The sequence below is a fragment of the Myodes glareolus genome, chromosome 9 (assembly GCF_982192425.1).
Source record: "Myodes glareolus chromosome 9, mMyoGla1.1, whole genome shotgun sequence".
NCBI lineage: Eukaryota > Metazoa > Chordata > Mammalia > Rodentia > Cricetidae > Myodes > Myodes glareolus.
The window spans coordinates 17,935,150-17,961,435 of NC_142034.1; the positions used below are offsets into that span (position 1 = coordinate 17,935,150).

General features: G+C 46.1%; 1 protein-coding gene across 2 annotated transcripts in view; it reads right to left on the minus strand.

Annotated features, from left to right (window-relative positions):
- Positions 1 to 18,744, minus strand: part of Itgb3 (integrin subunit beta 3) — a 58,090-nt gene extending 39,346 nt beyond the window's left edge. For both annotated transcript variants that reach the window (XM_048445936.3, XM_087909881.1), the window contains exons 1-2: positions 18,601 to 18,744; positions 2,318 to 2,403 (exon numbers count right to left, since the gene is read on the minus strand). In XM_048445936.3, the coding sequence (XP_048301893.1) occupies positions 2,318 to 2,403; positions 18,601 to 18,676 (162 nt within the window). In that variant the 5' untranslated portion in view covers positions 18,677 to 18,744. The remainder of the gene's footprint in view (positions 1 to 2,317; positions 2,404 to 18,600) is intronic.
- Between the last annotated feature and the right edge of the window lie 7,542 nt (positions 18,745 to 26,286).

Genomic DNA, 26,286 nt, shown 5'->3' on the forward strand with positions numbered 1-26,286 from the left:
AGTCCTAATCCAGGGTTCCTCCCTGTTTGACACATTCCGTTCCACATCAGACTCCCCGGATCCCGTTCCTCCTCCTCCTCACTTAGTGATGTTAGATGTCGTCATTCACTGTATTCCATTCTTTAGTTTCCTTTGGTCCTAACTGCCACCCATTTCCTGACTCCACCCCATCAGTAGGCCAGTCCTCCCCAGCCTCTCTACCTCTGGCCCCTCATCTGCCCCACAGGGCAAAGATTCACCATAGTGACCAATAAATATTCCGAGTCTGTTCATACGGGCTAAGGAGGGGCTTTGGCTGGTCAGGACCCAGCTCTAGCTTGTCCCCATAGGACCCAGATGGGTAAAAAAAAATGGTCTTCTTCAGGGGGCTCCTCTCTGCTCCCCTCTGCTCCAGCGAGCCAACCTCAGGGCTGCCAGTTCCAACAAGACACCCTCCACATCCCACTCCTTCTCCTGGGATTGTTACAGAATTACAACTTCCCTAGAAAGGAAGCTTAACAAAACCATGATGGTGAGCAAAGGCAAAAGGATATGACAAACGAGAAGGAAGAAGCCACGCCACACTTAAGCCTCGAGCGCAGCCCAGAGGGGAGGGGCACATGTGGGGGTGGAGAAGAAGGGCTCCCCAAGCCCCCAGAGAATGCTTCATTTGCTAAATGAGATCAGTCTGGCCCAGATGTTAGGCAGCTGCCTCAAGAAGCAGTTCCCGTGCGGAGCAGTGCAGAGGCCAAAGCTGTGTGTGAGCCGGTTCCTGGGAGGCTCTGGCAGCCCTCCTCTAGGGGATAAACACAGCCTTCTGCCCCCTTTCTCCCCAGTCTGCCCAGGAGACGGCCTTTTTAGGAAACTCAGAGGATCCAGAAGAGAAGCAGACAGAGTGAGGGGAGGGTTAGGAGGATCAAGGAGCTGACCACAGGTGGCTCAGGAGCAGCCTGGCTGGCAATTCAGGTGACCATCTGCTGGAGGAGGGGGAGTGACTCATTCCCACTGTAACTGCTGGGAACCTCTCCAGTCACATGCACTTCCCCTACTTCCGCATCAATCTTTGCCAGCTCCCAATTCCCAACCTGGCCACAAACACAGCCATTCCCTCAGACACTCATTCCCTAGGGCCTTGGACACAGCAAACTCTCTACCCAGACATGGCAGACCCTCTCCTGTGCTTGTTCCCCCATTGACAACTCAGAGAGAAAGGGAGAGAGGGAGGGAGGGAGGGAGAGAGAGAGGAAGAAAGAAAGGAAGGAAGGAAGGAAGGAAGGAAGGAAGGAAGGAAGGAAGGAAGGAAGACAGAAGGGCCTCATCATCAGAGAAAAGAGAAGGAAGGGGATCTCTAAGAATGTGTTTACATGCACATGCACACGCATACACATACACTCTCTCTCTCTCTCTCTCTCTCATACACACACACACAGAGAGAGAAAGGATTCCTCTTTGGGTTTTAGCTTTGTTTTTTCACTCTGGGGGAAAATAAACATCCCTTCACAACACCCTATGTGCACCCTAGCACCCCCTCTCATTTCGAGACTAAAGCCCTTCTTCCCTGAGATCGTCTAGCCCAAAACAAGCAAAGCCTGACGAAGGGTAGCAACAGTCACTGCAAGAAAAGAGGCCCAAGCAAACTGGCTTGGTAGTGGAAGTGCAAAGCAGGCTCTAGACTCAGGTGCCGGCTTTCCACCATGCGGCAATGGGAAGGCTTCACCTAGTGTTGCTCAACAGCGGAAAGAGACTGCATTCAGGAGGAAGGAAAGAGTCCCAAGCATCTGTGCTTACACAAAAGCACCTAAATCTAGGGAAATGGGGTGTGAACTCAAGTTTGGCGGGGGGGGGGGGGGGGGCATACCCATGTTGATCATTCTACAAGGCTAAATGAATGCTACAGGTTGGGAGCCAAATTATTTGGGGCAATATTATCCCCCTAAATAGACATCTATCACCCACATCTGGGTTTGACCTAACATTCTTAAGATGTCAAGTAAAGTCCTTTTAGGAATTTGCAAACAGACTCCTAGCTCCCACCAAACCAGAGGCTAGGAGTGCTCTCTAGTGCATCAGACGCTTATAGCAGGCACTCTGCCTCTTTGCTGCAAACCACATACCTGATGTCTCACCAATGTGTTTTTAAAACACCTTGATTTATTACTTTATTTGTTCTGTTACTATATAACCTTGATTAAACTAGTCATCCTGTTGAGAACACAGCATTGGAAGCAACCTGAGTCCGTGTACCTTGGCCACTGTCACTTATGTTTGGCTCCGGAATAAACTTCCTCAGATTCCTTTTGAGTGAGGGCATTGACAAAATAAGGTACAGACTCCTTACCTCATCTGAACACCAGGCACACACAGGGCTCACAGCCAGACACTGCTGGCAGGAGTTCACGCCTCGGGTGGTACAGATGTTGGACTCTACAATGAGGAGACAAAGAAAGACGTCAGTACCTCATTGGCTCAAGGCAGGGACCATCCTGGCCCCAACTACCCCAAATTTCTCAAACACTCAGGTGACCATTTTCCAGGTACACACAAACATGCCCTAACTTTACCATAGATATTTACAAAACATGGGCTATTGATAAGCAAGAAAGAAAATAAAAAAGATGGGGAGAAACTCATTGCTATATTAACAGGTGAGGCCACAGTGACAGCAGCTGATGGGACTGAGCCACAGACCCAAATGTCTTATCAGAACTGATAGGATGGTTTTAATTAATGATGGTTTTATACCTACACTGGACAAATGAAAATCCAAGGCCCAGAGTCATGGCCAGGTGCCTTCTCCAGCTGTCTAAAATGTAGTCACAGCCACTGCACAGAGGACCTAGGCCCAGGTGCACTACAACTAACACCTAAATACTGTGGGGGGAGTAAGGTGACTTTAATGGCTGTGTCCCACTGTCTCAACAGATGTCCCAACACCTCTGTCTTGGAGGTCAAGCATTCAATGAAAAGCACCGGAGCGACCAGGAAAGGCTAACAGAACCCGGAAGGACATGGCATTTCAGACATGTGCGCTTGATGCTGTAGCCCTGGGCAGCCCACCTCATCTCTATGAAATGGCTGATCTAGCTCACAGGAGTTTTGAGAGAATCCATAAGCCAAGAGGATGCTTCAAGATGGCACTCAGGGGTCCCCCTGTTGACACTGACAGAGGAAAGACTGCAGGGAGGGACGAGGACAGGCAGGGGCCCAAAATAGGGCCTGAGGGGAGCAGCCAGGACCTAAAGTCCAGGCAGCTGCTCCAGTAGAGGGCTATCCCCTCACTTTGTGGCCCTGGCTTCAGACAAATAAACCCCCTTCTGCCTACAGCACCTCAGGGAAGCCTTTCCTCCCAGGAGCTGGAGGAAGGTCCGTTCCTTCTCGCGCCCCCGGGTTACCTGTTAGTTCTCTCGCCCAATTTCTGAGGTGCCTCCTTTGTCTGTAGCTGCCATAAAAGTTTATGATAATGTAAATCTATTTTTTATGAGAAAAACGCTTGTGATTCTCTTCTAACAAAATGACCAATGATGTCTAACTGGTAGAGAACATAAGTACCAAAGGCTAAAGCTGACTGTTTTACAGACATTAGCCCCAATTGTTAAAAATCCATTGGCCAATTCATTTCCATATGGCTGGTCAATTATAAAATCTCCTTCCTTGAATTCCATTTGGAACTAGTCCCAATGACTTTCTGGTTTCCACACTATTTCAACTGACTAAAACTTTTGACAGATGCTCTTTTTGTTTGTATGTATGAAAATAATACCTTTTAAAATTACATTTTAAGAGCCTAGAAAAATATTTCAGTAGAACAATGAATGTTTAGCATGTACGTGGCCCTGGGTTCCATCCCCAGGGTAGAAATAAAATAAGAAAAATAAGAAAGGAGGAGGAGGAATAAAGAGGATGAGAAAAAGATAGGTCCGTTGAGCCCTTGAAGCCTGCCTGCCTGCCTGCCTGCCTGCCTGCCTGCCTGCCTGCCTGTCTGAACCAGTCCAAAGACATACTAGTGGCAACTGAAAGCTTTGGGGCTAAATAGTTCTATCTCATTGCCGCTGAGCTCATTTCTAAACAGTATACCAGAATTCTAGACTAAAACCTGTAGGCCAGGTTTGGTGATGCACACCTATAACCCTAGCAGTCGGGTGGCTACAGCAAGATTAGGGTCATGAGCTGGAGCCAGCCAGGACTACATTGCAAGTATGAGGCCAGTCATAGCAAGAGTCTATTTCAATATCTAGTATTACATTTAGATATATAAACACATAAACCATACATATATCAATGGAACCTCAGACATTATAGGCTATCATGAATCTCTTCAAAACACTGGCTTGCACGGGAAATCCTTGAAGCACTGCTTCAGGTTTCTTCGAAGGCTTGGCTCCATCTTGCTTCCAAAGCCTTTCTCTACTCCAGGTGTCACCAATGAAACAACACTACAAGCCCACAAATAACTCCCGGAGCTCTATTCTCAGACATGAATATAACCTGAGTTTGTGCATATGTGTGAGTGTGTGTGCAAGAGAGAGAGAGGGTGAGATAGAGTGTGACTGTGAGTGAGTGAGCCTATGTGTGTGACAGAAAGACAGTGTATGTGTGAGTGTGTGTGTGTGTACTCACGCACGTGCATGCACAAGAGAGAGAGACAGAGAGTAGCTCGTGAGGTGAGAGATGTGGCACTGATTCCAAGTCTGGCCCCAGCGCACCAAAGTGGGGCAGCTCTCAACAACACAATGTGTAACGGAGAAAAGGTAGCTGATCTTTCCACAGATGTCGGCCGGGTTCTGAGCCTACAAAGCCAACAGTGCCATCCAAGGCTTCTCCCTCAAGGGCAGCCTGGCCAGATCTCAGCTTCACTGCTGTTCTCTCCCGGGGACATGATCAGAGCCCCTCTTCATTATCACTTCACCAGAAGAGTTCTGACAGGAACCCGTCCTGGACTATTTTAGGTAGTTCCCCTCTTTGGGGAATTTCCATGGAGACTAGCAGCTAAGAGTGATCCTGGACATAAATATCATCAATGTTCACTAGAAAGAGAGAAAATAGTTAAAACGAAAAGTGTAGGTGTATGGGTACTGTCAAGTTCTTTTTTATTACATGTATTTGTTTTGAGAGAGAGAGAGAATGAGAAAGAATGTATGAGCACACATGTCATAATGTGGAGACCAGAGGACAACTCAAGACAGTTAATTCTCCCTTCTGCTGGGTAGGTCCTGAGAATCAAACTCAGACTCCAGGCTTGGCAGCAAGCGCCATTACCCTCCTGAGCCATTTCAACAGCCCAGTCCAATTTATTTTCAAAACCTTTCCCAGTCTATCCACTTATCCATTCTCAAATTAGCATTCCCCATGAGTCCTTGCCTTACAGCTGCAATAGAAAGCCTGACCAGATGTGAAACAAGAAACAGCAGGCCCCTCCCAGGGTACCAGCAGTCCCTGACCTCAGAGGATGAGCCGAGCTGCAGGATCTGTTCTTTAGGAAGTCATGGTTACCCTGGCCCCTTGATCTTTTATTCTTAATGAATCCCAGATTGATAGTGTAAGACCCAAGGATCCCCCAACAATCTCCCCAACCAAGCCCTGCCACAAAGGGCAGGAGCTCTGGAATGCAGTGGTTGAAAGTGGCTGACTCATCAGAAGTCTCTGAGCCAGGCCCAGGCTGATTCAAAGGACTCCTGCTCCCAGGCTGTCCCTCCCTTCTGAACATGCGGGCCTCCTCCAGGCCTGTTTTCAGTCATTCATAAAGCCTATATGCCTTCTCGGCCTCTGTAGTCCAGAGGGACTTCCTGGAGAAGTGGGGAGCCTCACCAGCATGTCAGTGAAGACAATGGATGTCCCAAGATTTGTCCTCTCAAGACTTTATCCAAGAAGCCAAGCAAGATTGGCCAGACCTGGTCCTCAACAGGAGGCTGTAATGCTTAAATGAACATCCTTGAAAGCAGCAGCTGGCATACATAAAGTGCTCAATGAAGATTGTTGCCAGAGTTGTTTTTGCTGTTGCCATTTTTATCCTTAGCTTCAAGTTATTTAGAGTAGACAACTATTTTACTATTTTTTAGAATTCCTTAAAGTCATTTTATAGGACACCAGGCACAAAGCTAATTAAACCCTGAACAGGGGGTTAAAGATGGGAGTATGGGGCCAAAAAGTATCACGATGAGGTGAAAATCTAAACAGAGCAAGGAATGTGTGTCCAAAAATCCAATCTAGGAATTGTGGCTGAGAAAAGACGATCACTGGGAAAGACAGATGAGGCCAGCCAAGGAATCTGCCTGGAAAGTAGAAATAAAAACGGCTGTGGTCTGGCACATCAGCCTGGTTTGCAGAACCAGAAAAGAGATAAAGGGTGGGGGAAAATAGGCAAAAAGGAAACAAGGAAGGGAGCTGGAACCAGGGGAAGTCATAAAAGGCTATGCTGAGGACATACTGTCCAATGAGACAGGATGTCAAAAACTAGAGACAGGATAACCTGATGAGGCCAGAGACCTTCAGGGCTTAGTTAGGGTGAGAATGGAAGATGGTACACACTAGTGAACACATGGAGATCTTTCCTACTGCCCGCCAGAGAAAATTCCTGGCCAGGAGCCTCAGTCCTGCCACTGCAATGTAGCCACTTCCCGATTAGGTCCATAGGGATGCTAGGTGACCAGGTGGTGCCTGATCTTCCACTTCAGGCTCCTGAATGAGTCAACGAACAAAGTATCTCATGCTAATGGCCCCATTTGTGCACACATGCCTTACCAAGCATGCTTTGCAAAGGATGTTTTTGGTTTTTATTTCTCCCTTAAGGAGAGCTCAGTAGCTGAAGGAAGGGAGAAAGCGGAGAAGCTCAAGGCAACATGGGCTTCAGTGCTAAAGAGCAAATGGCCCAAGAAGCATTGTAGAGGTGATAGAGAACTCAGACTCCAATATCTTAACAAACTGAAGACCATGGATGCAAGGGTGTCTGATTTCAGATTTTAAATCATTTTAAAGTGCACCAAAGCCAATTAAATGTGAAGTTTAACAATAGAAATTGTGTGTGATTTGCCTCCATCAAGAGTAAATATTAAAATATGTTGTGGGTCGAATATATTCCCTGACACACCAGGATATACTGTTGTCCTAATCCCCCAGTGCCTGTGAATGGCCTTATTTGGACATTTATAGATGTAAAGAAGATGAGGTCATTAGTGTGGGCAGTAATCCAAGATGGCTGACGCCCTTGTAAGGAGGGGAAATCCCAGGTGGAGACAGACACAAGTGGAAAACACCTTGTGGAGTCAGCAACAGAACCGGGAGGGACAGGGATACCAAGGATGCTACAAAGACACAAAGATGGGTTCCACTCAGAATCCCAGACATACATTTTTGATGTCCAATTTATGTCACAACAGCCCTAAGAAATTAATTCTAAGTGGATCTGCATTTCTATAGCCATGTATGACATTATTTTGATGGAGGGTGTCCTGAGATACGTCCATGTATGAACTGGGAAAAAAAAAAAAGCCACCCTGGAATGGAAACTTCGCCATGTCTCGTTCAACCACAGATGAGATCAAATGAGAGGTTCCTTTAGTTTTAAAACTTTCCACCAATATTTGTCAATGGTACTAGCCTTCATTCATTCATTTGCCCAATATTTATCAATGATACTCCAGCATTCACTCATTCATTCACTCAGTAAGCATTTGAGGAGCACCTACCTGCACCCAGCACTCTCTCAGGCGCTGGAGACACACGGGTGAACTAAACAAGCCCTGGTTCTGTGATATTCGTGTTTCAGTGAGGAAAGTGACGACAGAGAAAACAACAGCAGAGACACAGGCAAATGCTTGCACACAAAGCAAGGCAGAATAAATGAGAGCATCTCATCTGGAGAAGGGGGTCCAGAGAGGCCTTTCTGGGAAGCTGACATTCTACAGTGATGCTGAGAAGTGGATTATGGGAAGCATTCTCCAAAGAACCAAGACCGGAGCTGGATGGACTTCCTCCTGTTGAAGAAGTGGCTGGAAGACAGAGGGAGGAGGAGGAGAGAGGCAGAGGTGTTCGCCACTCAGTGGGAATGCTGAAGGGATCCGAGAAGGGAAGGGAGAAGCTCAGTCATCAAGCACACAGACAGGATCGAAGCCAGCAGGGAAATGGATCAAGTAGGATATTATTAAAACAGTCCGGGCAACAGATGTCAATGGTTTGGGTTTGGAGGGCAGTGTGTTAATGGTGCAATCAGCTCAAGATGTAATCCAGGACTTGCTGATGGGTTAGGCATGTAGAACTGAGAAAGAATTTGAACCTGAGCAAGCATGCTCCCTTTAGAAAAGGTTCATATATTTTGACTACTGGCCATCCTGCTTCACCGACCCTTCGCTCATGAGACACTTTGTAAGCAAAGCCAGATCATATCTGGTCACCATCTCTAAACGGGTTAGTCAGGAAGCTGTGGATGAAGATGGCGAGACCCTTTCCTATGAATAGTTGTGGCCTAAAGCTAATACCTAGCCCTAGAGAAATTTAGGAGATAAAGCAGGGCCAGTGAAACAAGGGACAGAGTGGATGTAGCAGAGAATAGTTCAAGAGGTCTAAAGTCTGCCTGGCCATTCTGCAGACCATACGATCGCAGGGTCATCCCTGTGCCTCTCTGGTGCTCTCTTTAAAATAGGTCGCATGCCTATTCAAGATTTATAGCTGCTCCCCAGGACTTAGACAGCCACCCAGTTTTATCAGGCAAACTCTGAAAACCCAGACAGCTATTTTTATCCCCTCCCCACCAACTCAGTCTCCCAAATATGGGTATAAAATTTACTATATGAGGATTAAGTGAGGTAATATATGTGAATAACCCCCATGTTCAAGATCTACTTCCTCTCCCTCACCCTCACTCCAGTTACTTGTTGCACCACAAATGCACCTCATCTTTCCTTTTACCTCAGGGTCACACACGAGAGAGCCCTCTATCTCTGGTGAGATGTAGAAAGGAAATCACCCTGGCTGGAGACAGGAGCCCCCAGGAGCAGACCTCACCAGTCACTAAACTAGTTTGTGGTTTTGGTGAGTCCCTCACTTCTTCGAAACTCTCTTTTTAGCTTTTCTGTAAAAACAAACTGAACTAGATTAGAGGATCTTTGAGGTGCTATTGGCTCTAAACATGTTTATTCTTCCAGAACCAAAAATGTCAACAGGGCCACAGATACTCTAGAATCCATAGATATGCAAGGTCCCTCACTACACTAGTGAACATTTCTTCCTTATGACCTAAAATTTGGGTCAAATGTTGCATTTAGAGGTCTGGAAGATTTTACTCACACCAGCTCCACCTCCCAACTGACTCATTCACTGTACAGAAGAGGCAAGCCTGTACCACGTTCTGTTTGACACCCAGCCCAGCGGTGCCCTGAAGGTGACCTTGGCATCCAGCTTTGCAGTTCTGGGGGTCCCTCCCAGCTCTTTCCTCCACAGTCTCAATGGTAGGAGGGCAGGTGTGAACAATTCTAGCTGTCAGAGCCAATCTTGAAGTCAAATCAGTTCAACTGTTTTTGGAAGACTGTTGGACAACATTTATTCAAACCTGAGGTGGGAGCAGTAGCCCACAGATATAATCCCAGCACCTGGGAGATAGGGACAGGAAGATCGGGTGTTCAAGGACCGTCTCACCTACAAAGTTAACTGGAGACCAGCCTAGGCTAAATGAGACCCTATCTCAAAAATTAAAGTTGGCCACAGCAATGACTGTAGTTTGAGTTCTTCCGGATGCTAAGATGAAAGATGGTGGGAATCTAAGACTTAGAATCTAATCGAGATAACAGCAGGATTTTATCTAAAACTAAACTGGGGGGAGGGGTCCTAAGTAGGTGAGTCCTTGTCTAGCACACATGAAGCCTAATGTAGGATTCCCCTCTGTATGTCATAAATATGTTTTATTACTATGGGTTAATAAAGAAGCTGCTTTGGCCAGTGGCAGGGCAAAATATACCTAGGTGGGAAAACTAAACTGAATGCAGGGAGACAGAAAGTGGAGTCAGGCAGATGCCATGTAGCTGCCAAAGGAGAAAGACGCCAGAACCTTACCAGTAAGCCATGGTCGCATAGTGATACATAGATTAATAGAAATTAATTTAAGATATAAGAGCTAGCTAGGAATATGCCTAACTCATTGGCTAAACTGTGTTGTAATTAATATAGTTCTTGTGTGATTATTTGGGTCTGGGGGGCTGGGAAACAAAAGCAGTCTCCATTTACATAATGACACCCAACGTGGGGCCCCAATATTAGGTCATACACTAATATCACAGAACAATTAAAAACAAATTTTTAAAAAAAATCCATGCTCTTTGGCCTACCCAACATAAATTCAGGAAATTACTCTTGTAATCCCAGTACAGAGATGGCAGAGACAAGATGGTGAGTTCAAGACCAGACTGGGCTAAAAATGGGAGTCTATATCAAAGGAAAGGAAGGGAGTAGACAGGGGAAAAGAAACTAAGTTCATAGAAACACTTCCACAGAGGAACATAATGTCCAAGGTTATGTCTCTGTGACTTTATTTGTACCAGCAAACAGATGCCAACATAATGATAAGCGCTCTCTGATAAACCTATCTATCACCCTTCTCTTGGCACTTCCTGCAAGAACTATAACTTTCAGAATAAACAATGAAAACCCATAAGCTGACATAAAAGACACATAGAGTAGGGGCTCGAGAGATGGACCAGTGGTTAAGAGCACTTGTTCTTGTGGAGGACCTTGGTCCAATTCCCAGAACCCACATGAAGGCTCACAGCCACCTGTAATTCCAGTTCTAGGAGATTCAACACCCTCTTCAGACACCAGCTATGCATGTAGGGCACACATAGACATGTAAGCAAGCAGTCATACACATAAAAATAAAAATAAATATCTTCAAAAGATGCCTAGAGTATGTTATTAAGTGCCAACGATCCTACCATGGGAGAGCCTGTTTGAGAAATAATAGTGATAGAGAGGCCGTGTATATGGGAAACTCTAGGATAACTGTCCACAGTGGATCTCTAAACATGAACCCACAAATCACTTGCATTGTCTCCATTATTGCATTTCTGCACTGCTCATTTTTTATTTCATTTCGTGCGCACCTGGGTGTACAGATGTACACACCATGTATGTGGAAGCCCAGATGTCAGGTGACCTGTTCTATCACTCGCCACCTTTCACATGGACTCTGGAGATTCAAACTCAGATCTTTGTGCTTGCAAGCAAATGCTCTTACCCACTGGGCCATCTCCGGTCCCTGAACTGCCTATTTTCACAAGCTGAATCACTTTTGTTATCTAAAAGCAAAGTAAGGCTAATTTTCAATATCCTTGGTTCTGCTCCTTTTCCGTGTTTGTATTCATTAACGTAGGTTCCCCGGAGCCTGGTGGGCTTCTACAAACTACATTTTCAACATCCCAAAGCCAGTCAGGAACACAACAATAAACTTTGTCAGACACAATGAGAAGGAGAATGTGTCCCAGATAACAAAATAAAAGAAAGATCACGAGATCTATATATAACACAATGATTAGAGTTACCAATAATGTATCTTCTACTTGAAAATTGCTTTTTTAATAAAGTAGTTTAGCTGGGTTAGTGCTGTATACATTGAACCCCAGCACTCGGGAAGCAGAGGCAGGCAGATCTCTGTGAGTTCAAGGCCAGCCTGGTCTACAGAGGGAGTTCCAGGACAGCCAGGGCTACACAGAGAAATCCTGTCTCAAAAAGTGAAAAAATAAAAATAAAGTAAGTAGACAAGCAATTTAAGTGTTCTCATCTGAAAAAAGTGATAACTCTGTGATCACTGCAGGTTGATTTAGCCACTTTCCAATGCGTACATTTTAAAATACGTTATACATCATATATAGAAATATTTGTTGATTAGAAGAGAATGAGGAAAAGTGAACTTTGACCAGTCTATCCCCATGGGCCTCTGGAGCTGCTCAGCGCAGGGCAGCATGCTCCATTCTCAAGAGTGGAGTGCCTAAGAGTGAGGCCCTCTCTGGTCTCGGGAAAGATGCTCAAACACAGTCCTCACAAACAGTCCCAGCAAGGGCTTATTCTCAGAGAGATCTCTATAACACCAGGGTTTGGAACCATTCGAGAGCTCGCAGATCAGATTCCCTTCCTCTAAGAATTTTATCCACAAAGACCGTCAACTACAGGAGCCTATAAAGTGGTTACTGAGCGTGCCTTTTGTCAACAACATTCTGGAACTCTCTTTTGGTGCCATATTTCAAGACTGATTCTAATCTCAGGACTTCTTGCTTCCCAAAGAATCTTCCCATAGAGATTCCAAATCACTAAGGAGGAACGTCTCCAGTAAGGGATGAGAGAGCAAGATCAGAGCAAAAGAAAATCTGTCTGCCTCCTCACCCACTCCACAGCTTCTGAGATACCAGGACGAAGCCCCACAGGTGAGACAACCTGTTCAGCCATCCAGCAAACGGACATAAAAGCCTCCAGAGCCGTAACATGATGCAATTCTTAGCTTCAGGTTCACTGCTCTTTTCTTGGGAATTCTTTTTTCTACAGAAATGTAAGTGATATGTAGCACACATGTAAGTACAGGAAAACTCATCTGCACACAGGTGATAATTTCATACATGAGGGAAATGTCTGGATAGATTGCACCACCTGCCTGCCTATGGATGCCGTAGAGGGTCAAACTGGGACACCAGCAACTACAAAATCAGGCTTTCTATAACGACAAACGTGAAGCTACATCATTCTTCCTCCCTGACCTGCCAGGAAAAGGAACAGTGGGGATGACAGCAGTCTTCTGTAGGAACGTGACCTCTAAGGAGTTGCTGGGTTTGCTTTTCAGGGCTGCTACCAAACACATGCTCAGTAGAATGGCTCCAAGCATATTAACCAGCCCTTTGGTCTGAAGAACTATGACATATTTGACCACAAAACATCCGTCACAGAGGCAGAAAATAAGAGCCAGAGGTTGGGTAGGACTGGAGTTAACACCTTAACTTCTGGATGTGAGGCAATCACAGCAACTTTGTCAGTCAACATTCCAGCACAGAGGGGTGTGGCTCACAGGCCCCGCCCCTAACTGAAGCGCTACTGACAGCTGATGGCCTCTGGGGGATGGAGAGTCAGTTTTCTTCAAGGATGTGCCCCCTCCAAGATGGCCCCTGCCCCAGTGTATAGTCCCACACCCGTGTGTTCGTAGGAAGCACGAATGGGGCACAGTGGGTTACAGGAAAAAAGGAGAGAGAGACAGAGAGACAGAGAGAGACAGAAAGACAGACAGAGAGACAGAGAGAGACAGACAGACAGAGAAGAGGCCAAGTTAGAAGGGGTGATGGACCTGGGAGGAGTTGGAGGAAGGGAATGAGAGGAAAAAGATCATAATACATTGTGTGAAATTATTTAAAAACTAATAAAAAATATTTGAAAATATCTGTTGCTTTTAGTACCAAGAAAAATAAAAGTAAAATGGGGAGACTGATGCAAAATTCTCAGTTCTTTATCTGGCGTTTGGAACCGCCGGTTTCTGAAGCATGGCGCAAGTGTGTCTCTCTGTTTGAACACTGATGGCACCTCCATGGCTTAGTGGTGACAGCCTCGCTGCTTTCAGGGTAATATCTCACTGCAGGAGGATGGGATGGCCCCCAGGGAGCTCTTGGAAGTCCTGACACAAGCAACACCTCAGGTGAACTATAAGTACATTACAAGTAGAAGAAGCCAGACTTAAAAGTCTACATACCGTGCTTTTATCTCATTGACATTCTGTAAAACAGATCTATGGGGACAGGAGACAGATCAGTGGTTGCCAGGGACCAGAAGTGGGAAGAGAAGATTTATGAAGAAGCTGGAGGGAACTTCTCTGAAAATCCTCTCCATCTCCATGATGGTAGTGATTATTTGACTGTATGTCTTTACCAAAAGTACACAGAATTGCACACTGAGAATGCTGAACCCCGCGGCATAGTAAATTACACTTCAGTGATACTCATTTTTAAAGACTTCTTTATTTTCCTCTCTCTCTCTATCTCTCTCTCTCTCTCTCTGTGTGTGTGTGTGTGTGTGTGTGTGTTTGTGTGTGTGTGTGTGTGTTTGTGTGTGTATGTGTGTGTGTGTGTGTACCTACATGAGCTTATGTGCAGCATACATGCAAGGGCTGGAGTTACAGGTGGTTGAAAACTGTCTCATGTGGGTGTTGAAAACTGAACCCAGGTCCTCTAGAGGAGTATTATATGCTCTTGACCACTGAGCCATCTCTCTAGCCCAATCCTCCTTTTTTAAGATGTATATGTTTTTATTTTATGTGTATGAGTATTGTACCTGCATGTATGCATGTGCACTATGTGTTCAGCGCCCAGGGAGATCAGAAGAGAATGTCAGTTCCCCTGAAATTGAAGTTACGGGCAGTTGTGAGCCACCTATATAGGTTCTTAAAACTAAATTCAGGTCCTCTGCTAGATCAGAAAGCACTCTTAACTGCCCCCAACTCTAGCCCTTTAAAGGGGTGGAAGTTTTCTGGGGACACCATGTGCCTGGAGAAAAAGGTAAGAGTTTATCATTTTGCTGCAGAGTCTCAAGTTCCAATAAATTCTGTCAGTTCCCAACGAGAAGAAGCCTGGAGCAGCATCATTCCCAGCTCCTAGGTTCATATCCACTGGTGACCTGAGTAGCAGTAGGCACGGGACTCTTCCACTTGGGGAGCAGGCAGAGGAGGGGATGGTGAGCTCTAGCAGGCCAGCCTGCAGGCAGCAAGGAGGGTAAGGGTAAGCTGCTCAGTCACACACACACATACCCCTTGCCTGGTTAATTATCTGTCTGCTGATTCATGACTTGCGGTTCCTGTGGGCATGCTTCCTGGCTGTTGCTGCCAACAAGGGCAGGATTCTTGCAACTGGGAGGAGATGATAAACAGAGACTCGGGGAGTGTGGGGAATTGCAAAGGGAGAATTTCTATCAGGAAATCCTAGAGTCACATTCAGTTCCCCTCCTCACGCCACTGCCTCCTCGTCCTATCTTATGCTATTCCCAGGAGACACATGTCACCTTCGCCATCATGCTTGTCAACCGGAGGGGGAACAGAAAAGATTGTTCTAGTGACTCTTCCAAAGACAGGACAAAGGGGAGACACTTCAGAGGATCCCTGTGTTTTCATCCTTCTCTGGTCGGAAGATGTGCAACGGTGCAAAAGTCCCAAATAGCCAAAGGGCTGGGGGTGTGGTTTAGCAGTAGAACACATTCAGGAAGTACAAAACCCTGCGTTCTGTTCTCAGCTACACACACACACACACACACACACCAGAGTATTCAGGTAAGAACACTTGAGGTTACAAATCTATAAATATTGGATTTCTTCAAATTAAGAGACATCACCTCTAGATGTCTTTTGTTTGTTTTGTTTTATTTTCTTATTGTTTTTGAGACAGGGTTTCTTTGTGTAGTCCTGGCTGTCCTGGAACTCACTCTGTAGACCAGGCTGGCCTCAAACGCACAGAGATTCGCCTGCCTCTGCCTCCCGAGTACTGGGATTAAAAGCATGCACCACTGCCCGGCTTAGATATCTTTTTATAACATTCTCTACATAGTTCTTTTGCTGCCTGTGTGCCAAGAACCGGGCACAGTGTTGAACAAAACAGACACTGCTCTCTTTGTGGAGACTGAAGTCTTATGCATTAGGTTTTACCACCTTCATCTTACAAAGTTGAGATTCATAGGGGGATAAATGAATGTGTGGGCCTCTCTTCTCCTGGGCCTTCTCTGTATATTCTTACAGGGCCAGAGGGGCTGAAATGTCCCAAGCCACCAAAGAGAAATGGGCGGAATTAAGAAGATGTGAGAAATGAATTCTCAACTGGGAGCCTGGATTGCACTGATGCATGAAGTAGTGACATCTCTGGCCTGCGGTCCATAGTGCACACCGGTGATTGATAGGAAAAGTAATGACAACAGGAACCACCATTTATAGAACACTCAATTTGTGCCTTTGTCTCATTTAGTCTGTGCACTGCTTTCCCCCACTTTACAGGTGAGGAAACACGGCTAAGACACTAGCAAGATCACATGATCAATCAGGCGCAAAGTCAAGAACCAAACCTACATCCTGCTGGTTTGAACCCCAGCGGTCCCTTTTCCCTTTCCTCTTCTCTCCAGGCCCTGGGGATTCTGAAAGAGGGCTTCAGTTGGAGAATTTCCAGAATATAAACTCTAAAAGAAATATAAGCACTCCATCTCTGACCTACTTAAGCTAGACTAAGGACTAAATAGGAGGAAGCCACACAACCCAGTATTCAGATGAAAATAAATGATTATCTTTGTAGATAAAAACTGAAACTCACAACAACTCTTATCACCTCACAGCAGACTCTCCTACTCCAGACAGCCTCTCTCTGCCACCTCACTCCCACTCTGGTTCTGTGTCCCCAAACAGCTGTCCTGTCATCCCAGGGCACCTGCTTCCCTGGGGGCCTAATGATACTTGCAGCTCTGCCACAAGTGTGACAAACACTTCTTTCACAGGGTACTCTAGAGTCCTCTGACCCTCGACAGGACTCCACCTGCTCCTCAGAGGGAGTCTGAGGCTAGCTCAGCACAAGCCGTCACCTCTCTGGGGTATTTCGATCACAGCAGACCTGTGAACAGATAGCCTAGCGGTATTGCGGCTTTCAACTGTTTGTTTTGGTGCGTATGTGCACCTATCCATGCATGTTCATTTACAATTGCTCCTGGGCAGAGACCAGAAGGCAACCTTGGGTATCATTGCTCGGAAATACCACCTTTTTTGGAGACAGGATCTCTTTCTATCCTGGAGCTCCCCAAGTAGGCCAGACTGATTCACCAGTGCGCCCCAGGGAGCTGTCTGCCTCTGTCTCCTCCCGCAGCACTGGAATTACAAGCACACCACTACACCAAGTTTTTTAAATAGGTTCTGGGGATAGAATCCAGGTCCTCCCACTTTCTCAGTCCAGACTCCTCACCTTCCCTGTCCCCATTAAAGGATCTTTAGACCCAGACTTAGCTATACCCCAGCAATGTGATCCTGTATGAATCATTGCTACTGTATGAACAAACCAACAAGTAATACGTGGGTTCAGGAAAGGTGCGAGAGAGTTAGGGACCAAAGCAGCAGATATACTTCATCCTCATTGGAGCTGAATCAAACACCCTGCTATCTAGGCACCATCTGTGAACTCAGGACTCCCTTCTCAAATTACCGATGATGATGAAGGCGATGATGATGATGATGACACCCAGAAGTTAATTTGAAAGCTATCAATAGAAACAAACCACAAAGTGTTTGAAATATATCTCAAAAAAAAATAGCGGAGAAGAGCTGGAAGTTATCAGACACAACAAAGAACATTAGTTCCTTGGTTTGATCATTGCACAGGGTACTTGTGTATGCATTTCCACACTTTACAAAGGCACACCCTGTCATTATATGTCAATTTAAAACTCAGAAGTGGTGAGTTTTTTTTTCAGGTTTTACACTCATGAAAGTTAACCTATCTATCTGTAAGAAACATCCACTTTCCTGGTGAGTTTCCCCATTCCCAGTCAATGGCAAACAGCAGCTGCCAGAGGCTCAAACATCTCCAGGACACAATGCAGGAGATCCCGCTTTCTGTTCTGTGGTCACAAGGCTCGTCCAATGTAGGGTAAAGATCAGTTTTCATCTGTCCTTGGGAAGCTTCAGCAACAATGGGCAACCACAAGTTTTCCTGAGATATCCTTTCAGGCCCATTGCGGTTTATCTGGATCATCTTGAAGGGTCTTGAAGGCAACCACTAAATTGTTTTTTTTGAACACTCAGTCTCAAAATCAACTTAATAAAATTTTACCCTAAAAAAAATTAGCCCATCTGGGTCTGGAGATATAGTTCAATTAATAAAGCGCACTTGGTATAAGGAGACCCTGGGTTCAACTCCCAGCAGCGCATAAACCCTGGGCCGTGGTGCCCATCTGTAATCCTAGCACTCACTAGTGAAGGCACACGAGGGTCTGAAGTTCAAGGTTACCCTCGACAACACAGTGTGAAGCATCCTGAAATACGTGAGACCCTATCACACTACACACACACACACACACACACACACACACACACACACACACACACACACACACATTGGCAAAGTTTAGCTTGCTCCAGCTGACCCAGAACCTCAGTGTCTCCACCTCCAACAAGATCACCTCCCGCTCCCCTCCGGCTCTGCTGACTGGACCACTCCCCATCCCGCAGCACCAGTGAGACCAAAAGCTGACTGCCCAGGCAGCTGATGGTGTGAGCTGCACGGAGAAGGGACAAAGCCATCCCCAAGGATGTCTGTGTTGACTCCCAGCACACAGTCAGGGCGTGTTGGTTGCGAGGTCTGTCCCAGAAGGCTTAAAGGCCTTAAAGAGTGGAGCAGCCAGATGAACAAACTCGTGGGGAGAGACGCGCCTTACTTGGAGAAAGGGGCAATCCAGTGTGTACGCGCTCACTCAAGCAGGTGAGCCGCATCCCTCTGCCAGGGCGCTGGGGCCGCCCCGCGGAACCCCACCTTGCCTCTGTCACCCGCGACGCGCCCTCGAGGCCAGTGGAGGAAGGACCCGCCCCCCCCAGCTCCTCAGCTACCCAGCCCGAGCTCCGGGGTCCCACGGTCCCATCGTACTCGCCTCCCTCACCTCCAATGACAACGCCCGCCAGTGTCCCCAGCGCCAGTAGAGCTGCCCAGAGCCACCCCGGCCGCCGCGCTCGCATCCTGTCCGCTGCCCTTCACACACCGCGTGCCACGGCGAGCCTGGCGCCCACGGCTGCTTTTCCCGCGGCGGGAGGGGAGGGGAGAGGAGGGGACGCAGTGGGTGGGACGCGCGGGGCGGGCCAAGGGCGTGCGCTCCCTCCCCTCGGGCGCCCGTCTGGACCCTGCCTGAGGCTGCGAGCGCGATGGTGAAACTGGCGCGCCTCTCTTTAGAACCCTTCCCAGACTTTCTCCACGAGGATCCACGCGAGAACTCACTAGTGGGAACCGAGCTCCACAGGGTCGTGTGCGCATCTGGGTCCCAGGGTTTCGCGCCTGGGTGACTGGTTAAAGAAGGGGGGAGAGAGAGAGAAAAGAAAGTACTAGAAACACTTCCTGGACTCTTCTAGTCCCACCTCCGCAGAGACATCAGCACACTGATACTTCACTTAGCCTGGTTCACTTTGATTTCTTCCAGTCTCATTCATTCTCTCTGTCACTCGTTAACAGGCAGCTGTCGAAAGCTTTCCCTGCAGCCTCTTGGCAATTTCCACGTCTCCAACTTGTGTTCGAGAAGATGGATCTGTGAAGAGCCTCTGTCTAGAAATGTTTGCTTGCACTTAGCACGTGTCTTATGACCGTTTCAGGGCAGTCACTGTATTGCCTCCAAACTCAACTTCACTATTTTTATTAGTTTTTTTTTCCCCCTCAGAGATTACTTCCCTGCTAGTTTCCTTGGGTCTTCCCTTAGATAGGAAACCTCTAGAAGCTCAAAAATTGCAAAATACTGAAGCTGAGGCCATAGGAAGCGGCTGGGGCTGTGTATCCTGGTGCACGAACGGTAATGGTGTGAAAACGAGAGGAGGGCTGGGATGCAGCTTAATTGGTAGGGCACTTACTTGCGTGCACTGGATTCCATTCCCAGCGCTACAAAAGCAGGATGTGATGGTGTATGCCTGTAATTCCAGCGCTAAGGAGGCAGGACGACCAGAAGTTCCAGGTAGTTCTTGAGTACATAGGGCAATAGAAGCCAGTCTGAGCTACAGGAAACCTTGTGGGAGGGGCGTGGCGAAAACAGACCTGATACCAGGCCATGGCCCATAACTCGCCCTTTGCCCAGGAGATTCTTGTCACTCCTAAATGTCCCATGCCTTTCCATCTGACTGACCTCCCTTCCTCTTTCCATTTGGAAAATTCCACTTACTTTTTCAAAACATCTCAAAAGTCATCTCTTCCATGCCATCTTGTCTGACAACTCCTTGTCCTCCGGCTTCATCCTAGGCAGAGGTGAGAACTTCTCCCTCAGACCTCCCCAACACCAGGATATTATAGCATTTTGTGTAACAGGTAAGGACTTTGCAACTGTACAAATTAATTTGCACAATTGCATTTATTTATTTATTTATTTATCCTCCTCCTCCTCCTTCTTTGTTTCCCAAAACAGGGTTTCTTTGTGTAGCCCTGGCTATCCTAGAACTCACTTTGTAGACCAGGTTGGCCTCAAACTCACTGAGATCCTCCTGCCTCTGCCTCCCGAGTGCTGGGATTAAAGGTGTGCGCCACCACTGCCCCACCACAATTGTATTTTTATGCTATTACAGCCTAGTGTCTTATACATAGTGAGTGAGCCATAGCAGAGTATGGCAATACATGTCTCAGTCCCAGCACTTGAGGGTAAGGCAGGAGGACGGCCATTCCCCAGTCCAGCCCAGGCTACACAGCAAAACCCCACCTCAAGCACAATAATAATACTAGTGAGGCTGGGAGATGTATGAGTGCTAAGAGTGCTTGCTGGACGAACATGAGGACCTGGGTTCAAATCCCCAGTGCCCGTATCCAAGCACAGACATACACTGGCCTGTGAGCCCAGTGCCATGGGAAGGAGTGCAGAGATGGAAGGCTGGCTGGCAGCTAGCCTAGCTCCAGGTCCAGTGAGAAACCTCAGCTTAAAAAAACAAGGCAGAATGTAACAGAGCAGAACATCCCTCCTCATGCTCTGAGCGCCCCCATCCACGCACGGTTCCTGCAACTACACACATGTGTACCTGTCCCACACACACCTTCATATACACATGCACATAAAACAGTAATTCACAATATCATTTTAAATTTTAAACAGTTATTTAACCCCTTAAATAAGGAGACCAGATTCATCCACATATTTACTGTTTCTGATATTGAACACCATTGTATAGTTCTGAGTTTCTATCTAGAAACACTTCCCTTCATCCTGGAAAGCATCTTAAGTTTAGCAACTCCCGGGGCTGGAGAGATGGCTCAGTGGTTAAGAGCACTGGCTGCTCTTCCAGAGGACCTGGGTTCAGTTTCCAGCACCCACATGGTAACAACTCACAACTGTCTGTAACTGTGGTGATCTGACCACCTTGCTCAGACATACATGCAGGTTAAACACCAATGTGCATAAGATAAAGGTAAGTTAATTATTTTTTTAATTAGCAACTCTTACAACTCTCTTAAACAAATATGCCTAACCTCCAGTTACTTCACTCTGGTTTTAATGATATTTCTTAGAAATAGTTTTATAGCTTGTCAGAGGTCCCCCCCCATCATATTACATCCTCAAGTTAATTGCATTGTGTGTGTCTATATGTGTGTGTGTATGTGTGTGCGTGTGTATGTGTGTGTGTGCGTGTGTGGTATATGCAGGTACATGCATGCCATCATACACGATGAGGTCAGAGGACAGCATGGAATCCAGGGATGGAACTCAGGTCAGTCATCCGGTTTGCTCAACCAGCACTTCCACCCAGTGAGCCATCTCTCTGGCCCTCCTCTTAGTACTTTCAATATTACATTGCTTTTCTCAATGTTCCTGACAGACACAATTTAAAGATGTAAAAATGTTTGTTTTGGCTTTAAGTTGGAGGGACTCTCAGTCCATCATGGCAGAGAAGACCCTGTGACTGGAGTCTCTTGGTCCCTGATGAACAGTGCCTGAGGCTGCTGGTCACACTGTGAGAGCAGACCTGGAAGCAGGGAGGCGTAGATGACACCCGGAACTTCCCTTCTACCAGCCAGGACTTACCTTTTGAACAGTCCACAAAACTCAAATCTGCACCACCAACTCGGGACCTCAAAATGAGCCTGTGAGGGCCATTTTACATTCAAGCCATAACAAAGAGGTCCCACTGTGTGCTGACCCCACTGTCTCTGCTGAAGTTTATCTCTTCTATTCTCTTCCCTATCTTTTTGTTCTAGCTGGTCCCCCATACCCTAACTTTTCATTGTGAAACTGGTGTGTTTATCTTGTCACTACAAAGCACTAAGGAAAGTCCCCTTCTGCCCTTCACCCAGCTTCCCCTAACGTCCACATCTTATATTGATTGCCACATCACAATTACCAAATGAAGACAAAGCTTGGTAATTCAATGTTGTGAACTAATCCTGTTACAGAATTTGAGCTGTGTTGCTCTTCCCGCTGTCCTGTTCTGATCCGGGATCTGGATTGTATCTCCCAACTCTCCTTCAGTCTTTGACATTTTCGTAGTCTTTCTTTTTAAACATCATCCCTGACTGGAAAACTAAAAGGATGGTTTCTAACAGGTTAGCTGCTCCCGAGAGGAGTACATGGCACAGTTGGCAGAGATGCAGGCATTTCCTGGGTCGATGGCCTACCCTCTTTCTCTAACTGCTTCCTCGCCCCAGCCCTCTAAACCCTAAGGGAACAAGGACAGTTCCTGGTGGCCATGCTTCAGCCAGTGGCATGCTTTGTGGGTCCAGATGAATAGACAAGGGTCTGTGTACGCTATGAGCTCTGCCAATCAGAGCCCATTCCCAGAATCCTGGATTAGGAGGACACCCAGTGTTGAGTGTCTGGGTCTGTGCAATCAAGCTTGGGAGCTGCAGGTCCCCTGAAAGCCAAGACCAGGAAAGCCATTTTGAGTAGAGCACATGAGAATGAAGACCAAAGTCTAAGCCGCTTGCTCAAAGGGCCTCAAGGTGGGGAATAACCTTTGGGATTAAAGGCCAGGAAGAATGTCCAGGAAGGTGCAGGGTGTCACTTTTTCTTCTTTTTCATCACTTAGATGTTTTTGCAGAGTCATCAGTTTTGTTTGCAGTTTGTCCCTCGGGTTGAGTTTGTCTTCTGCTTTCTCATGACTGCCTCATTTTGGACAAGAATGCCACAAAAAATGATCAGCATGATTGTCTTTGAAGATAACATCAAGAGCTCGTAATGTTACTGTGTCTTATTACTGAGAAGGTGACTTTGGTGACATAGTTATGATAGGATCTTCCCAGGTTCGCTCGCTATAAAGCCACCATTTTCCTCTTTGTTATTGATGCGTAGTTCATTAATAAATTAATGCATATTTCATAAGAAAGGTACTTTATTTCTGTGTCCGACGACCTGAGTTCCATCCCCAAGCCCCACATGAAAGGGAGAATTGACTCCAGCAAGATTGCTTCTGAATGCCACACAAGCCACTGTGGACTGAGGACTGGGGGCAGAAGGGCAGAGATGAAACACACACACACACACACACACACACACACACACACACACGTAAGTAAATGAAATGTAATTTTAAAAACGAAAGAACAAGTGATAAAGGCTGGATGGCAAAATTAGTGGGTTGTTGGCCCTGACAACAAGTACTTTTCACTGAAGTGTCTCTCTTAATTTTTAATTTTTCCATCAGTGTTTCATAACAGCAACATTTGCCGCTACGTGTTTAACATGGTTTTCCTACTTCCTTCGAGGACTATTAATAAGTATTCTACACAAGGAAAAGCTGTCCTACTTCTGTTTCTAAAATTAATAAATTCATATCACTATGAACCCATGGATATTTATTCCATGGGTTATTATAATCTAATACTATCATTATTTTGTTGTTCAGTTTGTCCCAGTTTTTCTCCTGACTACCTTTACAGGTTTTTTTTGTCTTTGATTTTTTTTTAAAGCCACTTCACTCTATGGTAACTTTGTATTTATCTGTTTGGGTTCCGGGGGAGAAACTTAGATATATAAGTGGTTTGTCTTCACTGTACATATTAGACACCTTTAGCCATTATTTCTTCAAATATTTTCTCTCTTTACATGCTTTAGACTAGATGGTGTCTTACACACTGCTGAGGCTCAGGTTTTGTTCTGTTGGGATGGGCTCTAAGAACTCACAAATCCCAGATGCCTGGTCTATCACCAAGCACTCCCTGGTTTGTTTTTTTTCTCAATCCATCAATTACTGATTGCTTGTAGTGTGCACCAATCAACTGTGCTCTTTTCAAGATCTCCGATCTTTTCTTCTGCCCCTCCTAATTCTGCTCAGCTTATCGGAGAGGGATTGTCACTTCAGACATTTTTTTTTTAATTCTACTTTTCAAACTGTAGAATTTTTTTTTGATTCCCTTTTTGCTTTCAATTCCTCTGTTGAAATTCCTCATCTCTTCAACTGTCAGTCAGGTCCCTGTTCTTCTTTAAGTTTTTAAGTCTGTTTACAATAGTTGTTTAAAATTCTAGTGGCGGAGGGGGGGGAAGGGTAAAGGGTGGAGGGTGAAGGGAGGTGTCACACGCCTTTGATCCCAGCACTCAAGATGCAGAGGCAGGTGGATCTCTGTGAGTTCGAGGCTAAGCTGGTCTACAAAGTGAGTTCAGGGACAGTCAAGGATATACTGTGAAACCCTGTCTCAAAAATTAAAAAAAAAAAATTCTAATCAGTTGGCCCCCAGGAGATGACTCAGTAAGTAAAGTGTCTGCCCCAAAGCGTAGAGACCTGCGCTCGACCCCTAACACCCACAGCTTAAAAATAGAAAAGAAAAAGGAGAGAGAGAAAAGGTGTGCAGTGGAGACAAGAAGCTCTCTAAGATTTACTGGCCAGCTAGTCTTCCCAAAAGGTGAACTCTAGGTCAGCTAGAGACCTTGTGACAATAAAGAAGCAAAAGACATCTAATGTCAACCTCTAGACCCAACATACGTGTGTTCATACACAGCCGCGCACAAAATTCTTATTAGCTAATTCTGTTTCACCTAAGGGTCTGTTACTCTTGGGTTTTATTGGACTGTTATATAAGTACTAATTTATGTATTATAAAAAGTATATAATTATAATATAGTTATTAACTATATAATACTGACTCGGTTCCAGTGTCTCTACATTCAATCCTTTTATTAGTGTTTCATTTTATTTATTATTGTTGAGGAAGGGACATGTGTGTGCCACTGCACACGTGTGGAGGTCAAGAAAATGCTCGGAAGTCGGGTTTCTCCCTCCAGGGATCTAGGGAGCAAACTCATATGTCTCTAAGCTTACTCAGACATCTGGATAGTCTTTTGTTCTATGTTTGTTTTGTTTTTGTTTTTGTTGCAGCCTCTCTCTATACCATGCAGACTGACCCTAGACTCGTGGTCCTCTTGCCACAGCCTCATTGTACTGAGGTTACGAAAATACACTATCCTGCCTTCCTTGGTTGTTAGCGCCTTTTCCTTCATATACATAGCATAACCATCCGTGTGTAGGTATTGTTGGTAGATAGAAGTGTTCTGGATTGGAGCCATAGCAACCCGTCATCCAACCCTACTTGTTCTGATTATATCTCCAGGATTGTGATTCATGTGGAGCATCTTTTCCTGCACTTGGTTGCCATCAGTAGCCCTTTGGGAGCTGGTTGTTCACTCTAGAACATGGTCCTTATTCCTGGGGCATGAACTTTCTGGGGAGTCACTTAACTGAGAATTCATCACTCTGGTTGGGCTGACTCCGCCCAACCAACATCTCCAAGAGGTGGCAGCAGCCTGTAGCAGAGACTGCTCTTTTGCTTTCTGGCTGCTCAGACCCAAATAATCACACAGAAACTATATTAATTAGAATACTGTTTTGCCAATGACTCAGGCATATTTCTGGTTAGCTTTTATATCTTGAATTAACCCATTTCTATTATTCTGTGTATCACCACGAGGCTGTGGCCAACTGGGTAAAGTTCAGGCATCTGTCTCCTTCGGCTACTACAAGGCATCTCTCTGACTCCGCCTACTTTCCCTTGCTCTATCTCTGTCCTGATTTCCTACCTGGCTTTACTCTGCTAAGCCAGTGGCCAAAACAGCTTCTTTATTATCCGATGGTAATAAAACATATTCACAGCCTACAGAGGAGAATCCCACATCAGCAGCCCCCAGTGTCCAGCTCTCGGCTGAACTATTGCGAAAACTATAGTGAGCCTCCTGCATGCACATGCGAGCATCCTGCCACCCAACCACAAGTCGTGTTGTTGGTCTTCTGTTTTCCACACTTTTCCCCTAGTGTCTACCAATCCCCCCACGCACACCTGATCCCAAGCCACACTCCAGGCTATTCGGTTCTGTGAGATCAGAGTTAGGAAGACCACAGAGGACTATGTTCTCGGTGCCATTATTTGTGGAAAGACTGCAGAGCTCTTGGTGAAAATCCACTCCTCTGGTTAAGGAGACGAAGTGTGATGTAGCTTCTTGGCTCAAAGGCTTCTCCTCCTACATGCTTGGCAGAAGATCTCCTTCTGTCCATTGAAATGACCCAGCTGGTCCTTGGCTCACAGAAGAATGAGCTTCACTGAGTTCACACTGATTTAAAAAAATAAAAAAGGCCTAACTTAGAGTTTCACTGTTCTGGAAGCTGTCTTAGAAAGAGTACCCTTGGAA